At 32.9% G+C, this 12,919-nt stretch overlaps 1 protein-coding gene across 3 annotated transcripts in view; it reads left to right on the forward strand.

Annotated features, from left to right (window-relative positions):
* Nucleotides 1-12,919, forward strand: part of LOC106465099 (phospholipase D3-like) — a 56,836-nt gene that overhangs the window by 14,236 nt on the left and 29,681 nt on the right. Inside the window, exon 1 of one of the 3 annotated variants that reach the window (XM_013925298.2) lies at nucleotides 10,564-10,715. The exons of 1 other annotated variant lie outside the window; for it this stretch is intronic. In XM_013925298.2, the coding sequence (XP_013780752.1) occupies nucleotides 10,713-10,715 (3 nt within the window). In that variant the 5' untranslated portion in view covers nucleotides 10,564-10,712. Of the gene's footprint in view, nucleotides 1-10,563; nucleotides 10,716-12,919 lie in introns of those variants that run through there. One more of the 3 variants, XM_022393409.1, reaches the window with a different exon arrangement.

A 12,919-nucleotide genomic window follows, 5' to 3' on the forward strand; every position in this document is an offset into this window, starting at 1 on the left:
ACCTTTGCGCGAAATTCAAAAACAAACAAACCTTGGGCCCCATTGGAGATCCAGTCGGCCCCCCAAACCCACGCGCTGCTACTGTTGAATTCTTCTGAAAGAACACCCAGGGAAATACCTAAGTTGTTGTTTTTTATTTTTGTTGCTTATAATGGTTTATTTAAACAATTTTGACGTGGGCTCGTATAAGTTTCTTTATGTCAAGTTTTTTTGTTTTGGTAGCAGAGGAATTCTCAGAAAGATTGCTAACTCTAATAAAGAGTTAATCATTTTTTATATGCTTGCTGTAAGAACTTAGAACACACTTTACACGACATCTATTTCAATAACAAGATGATCCGATGGATGTTTGTGAGAGGCGTGCCAATTTACTAAAACCTCAGTATAGAAAATAGGGATAAAAATTAAATCCTTGCTTACATTAAAAGAGATTTAAATTAGCACACTGTCATTTACATATAGTTTACTTTAACACTGCACAGGAAAAGTTTTTAAAATTAAATTAACGTCCATAGGGTGAGCAAATAACTGTGATAAAATACCTGGAAAGACGATTAATTGACTTGGGAGGTATATTGTTCTTCGAGTTTTTTTCTATTCTCTTCAAAGCAATTCTAATCTCGTGTTATTTCAAATTCTTTTATATACAATGAAGTCACATGAATCTTTAATTTGTCTGTGGTTCTGAAAAGTTATTTCAAAACTTCCCTGAAGTTAACCCGCAGGGCGTCAAAAGCTTAGAGAAAATGGATGTATATTTGTTGCTGCTTAATAGATTTTGCGTGAGACTAGATACAACAAAAGCCAGAAAGACAGCTTTAATTTTGTATTTGAATATAAAAAGTTAACAGTGCATAATTAAAATTGTCTGCAAAAATTAGAATAATTTTTCTCGAAAGTATAAATTGTTTTTTAGATTTTATTTACTTGCAAAGACTACATTATTGACAAGCCAACTATTAAATTTATTATCAATTTTGTTATAATTGTGAAGTCATAATTTAAGAACGTTGTATTATTTTACGTCAAATGCGTATTTTATTATATTAAATATTTGATCATTTCTTTCTGCTGCAAATGCTCCCCAGTAGCACAGCGGCATGTCTGCGGACTCACAACGCTAAAAACCGGGTTTCGATACCCGTAGTGGGCAGAGCACAGATAGCCCAGTTTGTAGCTTTGTATTTAACTTCAAACAAACTGCTAGAAATGCCTAATAATAGCTACATTACTGAAGTAAAAAATACCTTTATTACTCAGTAACTGCTGTTAATCCAGAAAAAATGTTTCGAACTTCAAGTGATCAATTTTCCACTAAAAAAAACAAAAAAAAAGGTAAACATGCGCGTTAGAAAACGCCCCGTATATTGATCTATATATATTCTGTTTGCTATATATGGATTATCGATAGAGAGTTTATAATTTGGCAAATTAACTATGTTATACTATACAATATATGGAATATTTTAACACTCATTAAAATATTGGTCAAGTTACATGAATTTACGACTTAATTACCTAAAAATTATTCTGTTTTGAGTTGTTTTGTGAATTGATGAATTTCGTGATTAAAATCTCATTTCTATCATGTACAGGTAGATATTAGAGAAAAATCCTTAGGAAAATACTGATAAGCCATAAATGTTTGTTGTTTTCTTTGCTCTTCATGTCACAAGTGGGCATAGTAAAATTAAATCGAAATTGAGTGCAGCTGCCAATTGAGCTATTTCATTCTTTTGATAATATATATATTAAAATGAATTGAATGTCTTAAGATAATACTAGTTTCCATTGTAGGAAAACACTTCCAACTCGACGTTTTTGATGCGTTTGGGTTAAGTTTATTAGTGTTCACCGACAGTAAAATGAAGGGTATGTTAGAAATGTAAAATGCGGTAAAGTGTGATTTATTTTCATAAGTTAAATTACGATTGGAGTTTACGTTCTATTTAATAGTAAATCTTAACGACATCCTAGGAACGAAATTTTACATATGCCACAAATAACGAAAACATTAACAGACAGGTGATTAATAGACTTGGCACCTTGCCATATATAACCAGCTGTTGATTATTGAAAGCTGTTATCAGGAACCTCTTTAGCGCCATTATCGAATAGTCTGTACGATAACATATCTGCAAGACCTTTTGCAGATACGCACTCTATACGATAACGTTTATACTTCATACTTATCAAGTGTTCACATTTCCATATTCTTGTTCTAAAACCACAAGCACGAATCCACTTAAGTCTTGGTTGATCTTAAGTATTAGGTCCCAAGTTAAATGTCATATTTTAAATGTTACTAAAATTAGGGAAAATGAGAATTAAAACATACTAGTGAGCAGATAAAGTTCAATTCGTTATTGTTATCTGCTACACAGACAAGAACATTCAGCGTAGCAGAAATTCCACACACCAGACCTCTCAGCAGTTAAATGTGCAGATGAAAATAATAACGCGAATAGTACGACGAGGCTTAACGTGCTTAGCTGCACTAACAGATGTATTACGCAAGGCAAGCTACTATATTTGGAACTTTGTACAGTCACGAATGGTACGTCATTTCCGTGGACTTGTAAATAGCATTTGCTTGTTCTGTTTGTGTTTGTATTGAAAGAAAGAGAGATTAAATAACTAAGCTTATTATATTCAGTTTTATTTCGGTTATCAAAACAAATTAAAGCTTCACAAATACAAATATATGTAAATACTACATAACCATATATACAGAAACACATATGCAAACACGTTTAAACACATGCTTACAACAGCTCTCTGAAAGAGAAAACAAAGTAATTTAGATTTTGCTTTTTTTCATTTTAGTCTTTGTCTTAATGTTTCCATTTTTGTTTCAGTAAAACACAAAACGTAGCATACATTCACTGATGTTTTTTTAGCGTTTTATCATGTTCATTTCATAAGATGTGACTACCATCACCTGCTTCGTGTCCATAGTTGTAAAATGTAGCTCAGTTTCTGCTTGAAACACATGTTGATGGGCTGTTCGGAGAAGTAAACGCATATATAATTTGGGGACCATCTAAGAAGTTCTGAATACTGCTACATGGTATTATACGTTAGTTTGTAGTTAGATTACACGATATTATTTCGTTGAGTCCATTCATGAAATAAAACTACATGGTTAACATCTTCAAACGTGTTTATTATTGGAATTTGAGTGAAAACGCTACCTCTTAAAAACGCAGTAGTATACGTCGAAACATGTAGAGTGTATGAGATTGTTTTCCAGTTTCATCGGGGTTTTTTACCACTTTTTAACCTTGTACAGTAAGTTATTGTATTTTAGTAATTTGGAGACTGGAAACTATCTCATTTTTATAGAATTATGTATAAAATAATCGTTGTTGTTTTCAAAAAGTTTGAGTTTTTAAGATTGAACATTACACACGTGGCAATTTTTTTTTTTTGAAAAAACGTTACCTATTTCATTTTCATCCTCAATTTCGTACAATCGTCAATTTAAAATTAATTGAAAATTTTCACTCTTTTTTTTTTTTTGAGAGAGAAAGAGTGTTAACTTAATCGTAATGACACTTTTTTGTGGTGTAGGGCGTTAATTTATTCGTAAAGGCTCTCTTTGGGAGCGAGAGTGGGGCGTTATATTTTTAACTTATAAATACGAGAAAAACTAGCATATCATACAGTCCCTTCTATTTTTACAGGTACAAAGAGCACTACAGACTATAGAGGGCTGGCTTTATTTGAAAAAAAAAGAAACTAAAACGGTTTGGAAATTTGGAAACTAGTCTTAGTAAAATCACGTTTAATATATGTCTGTTTATATAACACCTGCTAACGTTGGCTGAAACTTTCAAGCTAAACAGAGCAGGTTTATTTATACTCAAATTAGTTATGTATAGGTTTCATCGACAATAATAATTACGTTTTCTTAGTGTACAACGCTTGTTAATTTCTCAGTGGCTGTTCTTCTCCAATGAATCTACACTCAGCATGATAAGGATTTAGATTTCCTTCATAACTGTTGCTTGATTACCATTAAATTATTATCACTCAACATAAGATTGCATTCTTAATGTCAAAAAAGGACTATTCATTGCTGTTAAATGTGTTTTATCCTCAGGGTTTTCATACGGTTTAGAAGAAAAAACCTTTATGTATCATAGTTGGATACTGATTATTATTAAAGCTTTCACTTTCAATGAACCCCGACTCTGTTTTTTTTGTTCAACTACCTTAAGCAACCATAGAGCGTTGCAGCAAATGCAATTTACACCAAACTCTACACTTGTTCTGTAGTTTGAGCCACCTTAAGCAATCATAGGGTGACGTAACAAATGCATTACATACAAAGTTCACATCTGTTCTATACTTTAAACTACCTTACGTAATCATAGGATGATAACTTTGTTTTTATAAGTTGAACTACCTTCAATAATCATAGGAGAGTACCCCCTGTGCACTATTCATGACTTTTAAATTTATATTCCACATATCAGGCTTAATGAAAGATTCGACGTGCGTCACTAACACACTACACATAATGTCTTGATCTATTTACAGTGAGTTAACTTGCGTCATAACAGTGTGTATGTGTTTTCTTATAGCAATGCTACATTGGGCTATCTGCTGTGTCCACCGAGGGGAATCGAACCCCTGATTTGAGCGTTGTAAATCTGAAGAGTTACAGCTGTTTCACCGGGGTACGCGTTATAATAGAGCAATTAAGTATCCCACTGTAAACGTATTTTAGGTTTGATCCTAACTCGAACATTCGTTGAATGGTACATAAAACAACTTCCATGAATTAAGATCGTTTTAGTGGACATACTGAGCTAACTCATTCAGTTGTAAAATATGCTGTGCATAAGTTCTTTACTAATGTTCAAAGCTGCTTGATAATACAAAAATATTTAATTTACTTATGTTTCGATTGGATGAAAATATCACAACTACAAAATATTAGAAAGAAATATGATAAAATTTTCAAATCTGTCGCTGGTAAACATCTTAGTTCAAAAATGCAATAAAATATAATTGTTTCAATGTAAAATTAGCATTTACTGTTGTGCTTGTGAATTTCTTTTTAAACCTTATTCCTCGGGTTGGCAAATTTCACCTCCTCTGTATTTCACTTAAATTGATTACGTATATGTGTGACTATTCCCGTCTTAACTTTCAAGATAATAATATTTACTCTTTTTTGGTCTTTAATTTATTGATCGTTTATTTCCAAAAAAGGCAAACACCATAATTTCGACGAGTGGCCTTCTAAAAAAACTTAGAGGAAGTAAATATATACAGACAGTCGTGTTTTTTTTTCTATGTTTGTATTTCCTTATATAGATTTACATAGCTTATAGGCAGGAAGGATAAAATCTTGGTTCGTTAAGAGCAATGACCTAAAAGACGAATCCCAACAGCACAAAACAACCGTTGATATTGGGTTTCAATAAAGACTCGACTACGTGACTTAATAAAGGAAAATCTTCATTCTCAATAAAGATTATCCAAAGGGGATCATATGTAGTAGGTAATTCTTACACAGAAGTAAACTATCTTTGATGTTTTTTTTTCATCTTAACTACTCGTCTTCAGGAGAAAAATAACCGTTTTAATTATTAAAGATATGGAGTCTTTGGATTCCCATAAAACACGTCAGAAATGTTTAACAAGTAAAAACTTGTGCAGTATATCTGAAATTACAGTATAGATTTCCCAATAGTTAAAGTTAAATGAGCGTAAAACTTGATTAGAGTTAGAATGCAGTAACTATAGCGCATGTTCAATTATGGTTTTCAAATCTGTTACTATATCTAAACAGATTTATTGAATATGTTATGTCTCTACACATCCATCCCAGTACCAACCGGCTAGTTTAACTACTAGCTATTGTTAACATTTTAATTAATTTTCATTGGAAATTTACAAAGCAAAAGCCTATAATGATTAAAATGCACTGATTCATCAGTTGGGTACCCTCGTTATTATCAATAATTTCGACCATAATCCCAATAATATCTCCCGAGATTGGGTCATCTTAGATTTGTGTTAATTCAAACGCTGGTCGTAAAAACTGTTAATATCCAGTTTCAGCTCTTATAACATTTACTTTTGTCATATCAATAAGTTACTAAAGTGAACAACGTACAGAAACACTGATAACAGCTTGAACAAAATCTTATATAATTTATTGATCAGCTCTAATAACAGCTGGACCAAAATGGTATATAATTTATCAACCAACACAAAGTCGTAACATATTGGTAATACACATTTTCTGCTGTTATACCGATTTTTCTAAAAGGAACCGTAGTTTACCAAAATGAATTTTGCTGAACCATTATATAAATTTTCATATGTGTATGTAATATATATATATCACTTTTCAACTAAACATAACCTAAATTAAATACCTTTTTTTCCAAATTTACAACCATAAAATACAATTATTGTATAAATTAAGTATATTAAAATATATTTAAAAATAAATCAAATTAATTTTAAGCTTAGTCAGATATACTTTCCTTTCTTTATCATTTGTATTTTAATTAAAATTTTATATTGATTATCCCAACGTTTATTATAATATTATTATATGAGGTTATTTCTCTAATATTTAATTATTTATTACAATAATATTCTTCCTACTTACTTTATTGTCCTTTTGGTGATTCTTAGTAATAGTTTTTAAGGATTCACAATTCTAACTAATTTTACCAACTACTGCCTATTCTATCCTCTTACCTCTATCTATTTAAAGTGATGCCAAATATTTATGAAATATTTTGCGAAAAAAAAGGAAAACATGATAATATGGTTCGTTCAGAGTTTTAAATTTTCTCGAAATACATTCAGTAAAATGTTTACTAACATAGCATGAAATTTCTCGTGAAAACCTAACAGTAAGTTTATGTAAATTCATCCTCAATCATAAATTATCTGTTTCACCAATATAAAATTCATCGAAGTTTGTAAATTCTTAAGATATATTACATTTCTCAAATTGCAATTAAATAAATTAGTAATGAAAAACGAAAAAATCTTTATTATTTTTCTTTACTGTTTTTGTAGATTCATATAATATCTTGAGTATCTTTCCATAACACAAAACAATCGTCTGGAAACCTTTTCATAAAAAAAATTATCTTCAAAATAATTAAGTACTATATTATATAACGGAAACGAATTGGTTAAACATTGCTGACAAAAGGTGTATTTATTAGTACGGTTCAATTCGGGTTACAGCCCTTCCTTAGAGGTAACAAATCGTAGATAGAACAGTACAAGGTTTAAACTATAGACTGTATGTTATACTAAACATGTATAACATTGTATGTACAGTCTAACAATACTAAGTTACTTTAAATTTTGTTTGAATTCATAAATGGGGGCGTTATAAGGTGATGTGCAATCCCACTATTCGTTAGTAAAAGAGTTGCCCAAGAGTTGGCGGTGGGTGGTGATGACTAGCTGCTTTCCCTCTAGTCTTACTCTGCTAAATTAAGGACGGCTAGCGCAGATAGCTCTCGTGTAGCTTTGCGCGAAATTCAAAAAACACCAACCCATAAAATGTTTCGATTCGATTCTGTTTTGTAAGGTGTTATTCTGAGCTAGACCGTCTTATATTGGATGAGCCCTGAAAATCGTAAAATTACAATCTTGTCTGGTGTTTGCAGGTGAGTCACAGACCTGTTGAATATATATATATATATATATTTATAAAAGTTGATAGTTTATTTTAAAAGTTTACTTTACACTCTCACATGACCTTATCCACCTCTTTTAATGTAGCTGAAAGAACAATTTCCTAAAGTTTCACTTTTTTCAGAAAATATATATATATACCAGGTAATGTGCCGTGACTAGCAATTTCCTGAATACGCTATGAATACCGTTACGTGTGCATTAGTAGGTGGATCTAAGCTATGTAGGTCATAATGATAATGACAGTGTTTTAGTATTACAGTTACATAAAATTGAATGAAAGCGCTTCGATAGTAAAAAGTAAGCACAAATAGAAAATCGAAACATTCTCAGTAAAAACTTTAAGCTCTTCTTTAAGTTTAACACTGTTAAAACTTAGAACAAAAAATAGAGTGTGTAAGTTACACAAGGAACGAAACAAAAGCGGATGTTCTGGGGAACAAAGAGGTTGCGTATATTATTCTAAAATGATTTTTGGAGCCTCACCACGTCGTTATAGTCAATGCTGTTACGGTCAGATCATACTCTATCTAACTACCATGTATCTTACCAATAGCCCTGCAGCACAATTTCCATTGCAAAAGACTCCGTTGTAGAGCTTTTGCTACTCATCTTTCTGTCCGTGGACTTTCTCTTACCTGTTACAAGACACCGCAATTCGATTACTACAGCTGAGGTGCGACTTTTTGCAGGTCTCTTTCTGGATTGTCCCAGTACTCCAAGTTTGTCCAGATTCCTTTTTTTACCAATGTCATTAACTACAAGGGATATTTCTATCTTAGAAATTCTAGATCTCCGATGTAAAGACATCTATATGATCTAAGTGTAGGGATATTGCGTCAGAAAGGGCTGTTACACGGCCTTCCAAAAAGCGACCAATTTTAGTTAGCATCAAACCACCTTAGTATAATTCCAAACAATGTCAAAATGTAATTTTGATACATGTCTTTCCACCGCGATTTTATATCAGCTGTGAATCTCTGCTGATTTTTAATAATATGTTGTGCTAATGATAAAATGGCAATTCATTGTTACTCTCTAACTATTGTCATTACTGTAGATATACTGTGTGGAAAATATTAGTAATTTCTATACTTCGTTGCATGCATTGCAAAGTCTTGAAAGCTAAGAGTAAGGGATAGACTTTATAATATTGTACACTGTAGGTACAAAATGAGTCATTTGTCTTGTAATGTTCACTAACTGCAAAGAAAAGCAATGAACAACATATCTAACCGCTGGAGTTTCACTGGAAGTTAGGCATGCATTGTTCATCAGGGTGATTATTGGAGAATTATGTCATCAGGGTACTATATGAATTTCTCAAAGTTTTCTGTACACATTGAAGCTATACTTTGTCATCAATATATATCTTCCATGCCGTAGGTGTTTCCCCATGCTATTGTTCGATTAGATCTTACTGAAAAAAAAAAAAGATCAACAATAAATAAGTGGAATAATATAATCTAAATTAAAAACTTTCATTGGTTAATGTTTCGAATGAACACTCGTTAACAAACTTTAGTTAGTCTTACCGCCATAGTTGCTTCGTGCCAAATAACCAACCAACCGCCATAGGCTTAACCAAGGCTTGACAAAGAGCGTTTGCTCAAAACATCACTAAATAAACGTTTATTCTGCTTATTTATTATTGAATTATTAATTGTCTTCGCTTTATTTTTTCGAAACTTAGACTTGATTAAAATTTGTGTAAGGCTACAGGAAAGAATAAAAAGTGTTAAAAACACTTGATAACTGCTAAATTACAACTCCAAAACAAATAGCGGTGTTGTTAAATTTGTTTTAACGTTTTGGTCCTAAACCTGACTTCATTATAACGACAGCTTGAGGCATTCCGTTTTTAAGAACTAAAGATGACGTAAGAAGCATGACAATGACGCAAACATTATATTTGTCAGAAACCGACTTGTGAACTAAAACACTTTTTGAGAAGGAAGTACAAGGACAAATAGATAACAGGGTGGTTTATAAATCAAATGTATATGGCTGTCCGAGCACCTACACGTAAAACCTTCTTATTATATTTATGAACATTTGAGAAAGTACTGCAGACTTCTGGACAAGGGTGATCAGTGTGAACCCGAAAATTCCAAGTTCGCGCTCCGTTCCCGAAAAAAACGCAACTCGCACCTAGAGGCCGTAGCTACACTTAGGGGGGTGGATAATTAAATCCCTCTGTCCCTTTCTGCACTCTGTTCCAGCTACACCACCATCTCACAAAGTTACAGAATTTAGTAAACAAGTTCAAAACATAACTGTAGGATATATTTCCTCTACATATTTCTTGGCCTCTATGAAATTTGGAAGTAGTCTCAAAGATTTATTGTCTGTTCAGTTTATCCGGAAAAAATCGTGTGGATATTATGTGAACAGCCATGAAATTGTTTAACTTATATTTAATGCAAAATTGCTTCCAGATTTAATCTCATAGCACCTATGTTTTGCAACTGGGGGAGGGCATGCCCCCAGACTCCCGTAGCATTAGCGTGCTTTGCATGATGATTGTGCTTCGCACAATATGTGTTGGCTTTTGATCTCACAAATTAGAATTCCCCTTTCAAACATTCTGCGTACGGGCCTGTTATTCTCTGAAATAAATATGGCTTCTTTGAATTTCCTATCTAAAAAACTGTGGCATTGGGTAATAAATAATGCTTGCTGTTATGTGCAAACATGATATAACTGATATTGACTGGCAGATCGTTGGCTTAAATGAAACCAATTATGTTTTCTGGAGTAATAGGTCGTGTTTTATTTATTCAATACCAAATATTGTCACTAGAGGGCGATACTTTCTCATAGCAAAACAGAAAAAACAAACAAACAAAAAGCGAAAAACATTAAATGTCAGTTAGTTTAACAATCGTCAACAAGAACGTGAAAGAAGTTTTCGTACGAGTGGCAGGTTTACTTAATGTGAATGAGTAATAAATCTTAAAATTTTGAGACTAGTGGTCGATTAATGAAGTACCGTGTGTTTATGGAAAGCTTAAGTTAAGTATATGGTAAGAAGAAATCAAATGTTTTCTATGTTTTGTTTCTTTCATAACTTTCCATATTTTCTAAAAGTTTCGTCTACTAGCATTTGGCTTAGGCCAAGCATGATCAGGCGGTTATGAGGCTTAACTCGCAATCTGAGGGTCGCAGGTTAGAATGTTAGCCTTACTCACGAGAATCTGTCAGGATGCCACAAACCTTTCTCCACGGAATTTTGGCCAGCACCAGGCTGAGACGTCCCAAATGTCGAGGGTATAGTGTTGTGGGCATTTAAAACAACCACTACACTTAGACAATTGTTAAATTCTCGCCTTTTAGTCGCAGAATAATGAGTCACTGAAGGTACTTCATTCATCATTTCTGCACGACCCCAGGCTTTCTTTGGTTAGTGACAGGCGGTATTACCAGAGTCTGGGTTGGACTACTCTAGCAGATAAATACTTAAAAATCCTATAGAGACTATCCCATTCAGTCATGGATGTGCCAGCAGTGGCATAGCAAGGGTTCTCAGCACCCGGTGGCAAAGACACTTTTGGCGCCCCCACCTCTGAAATGTTTTGATTATTTGTTTTGTGACTCATTACCCATTTAATGACAATAACACAAAGAATTAATTACCGCCTTACACAGGCCTAAAATAAAGTCACAATATAACATCTCACGATATCACAACCCTAAACCAGGAACTAATGAAGTATAGTCTACTAGGTGTACTTATATAATTTGTAAACCATTTCGATATTTATGTCATCCAGTATTGTTCAAAGTCACATAGCTAGAGTAATCTTTCAAGCATGCAGAATAAATTTCTGTTATATCCCTAGTTTTGAAACTTATGTTTTATATGAGAAGCCAATCACTTGTGGTGTACATGGATTATAAAACAGATTGATAAAATACTACTTAAGTTTACAAGTAACAAATTTTATTAGTTTACAAAACTGTACATATACTTAACTAGATCTTGTACAGGTAGCATTCTGGTATTCATGGTTACATTATATGAACTTTTCGTACTTTTGCTGCTGCAAATGCATCAATTAAACTATCAAAATTTAAGGTATTAAGTACGTCTTTTTCAATACTTAATATTGCCAAAATACTAAGTCGTTCTTCAACTGATTTGCTAACATTATAATATCATGTGGTGAAGATATTTGCCTAAATTTAAGAATTGCATTGCAGATTTTGTTAAAATTGGGGTTTCTATTGCTAGTTGTGAAAGGTCCTTCAGCAAGCTGAAATTAATTATTACATACTTGAGAACCTCAATGACTCTAACCATTGGTTCAGGAAAATCGGTCCGTGTTCTTTTACTTATCAATATTCTACAGTCTTTAATTTCTCTGTACAATTCTGGTCCAGCAATATCATCTGGATTGCTCTTTGCTAAGTCAGAACATTTTTCTTGACTTTTCCGTCTTTGAAATCTCCAGAAATAATATTTTGCACATCTAGTAGAAATTCAAACCGTGAATCTAAATCTAGTAAGCGAGAAAATCTTCCTGTTATTTCTGTAATCAAGCGATCAATAATATTCTTCATGATACGATAAATTTCCTGTTCAGCAGTCAATCCCGCATCAGCTGCATTTTCACCTGGCATTCGTTTACGACGTATTTTTCTTCTTTCAATGGTCAATCCCCATGTTTCACATTGATTCTTGCCCACTTTGAGTGCTTCTTGACAGGACTTTTCACGCGATTCTATCAATTTCTCTTTCAAAGAATCAAGATCAGCAGCTGCTTCTTAAAATTCATTTTTGGATCCTGAAGACGTTTCTGCACTCGATTGATAGATGATAAAAGATTTCTTCCAAAATGCAAAAGTACAAGAAAATCAAATGTAAGCATGCGTTGCAGAATATTATTAGCACCACATTTTGTTTCAACCATGTTGCTATTCTCAATTAATTGCTCTAACAGTCCTAGCAATTCATCCAGTTTTTCATGTACAACTTTTACTGCCTTTTCTCTTGAACTCCACCGTGTTTATGATTCACGCTTGACAGAGATCTTAAGCTCCTGTTGCAGTTCGTCCCATCGAGTTGTTGAATGAGCAAAGAAATTATAAATAACTGATTTGCAGCATGAAGACATGTTAAGGTCAAACTATGATTGTCACAGTTTATAAACAATGCTTTTGGAATTTTGTTCAGAATTCTTTGTTGAACGCCTGACAGATGACCTGACATGACAGCAGCATTATCATA

Source organism: Limulus polyphemus, unplaced genomic scaffold, assembly GCF_000517525.1.
Source record: "Limulus polyphemus unplaced genomic scaffold, Limulus_polyphemus-2.1.2 Scaffold66, whole genome shotgun sequence".
In the NCBI taxonomy this organism is placed as follows: Eukaryota; Metazoa; Arthropoda; class Merostomata; order Xiphosura; family Limulidae; genus Limulus; species Limulus polyphemus.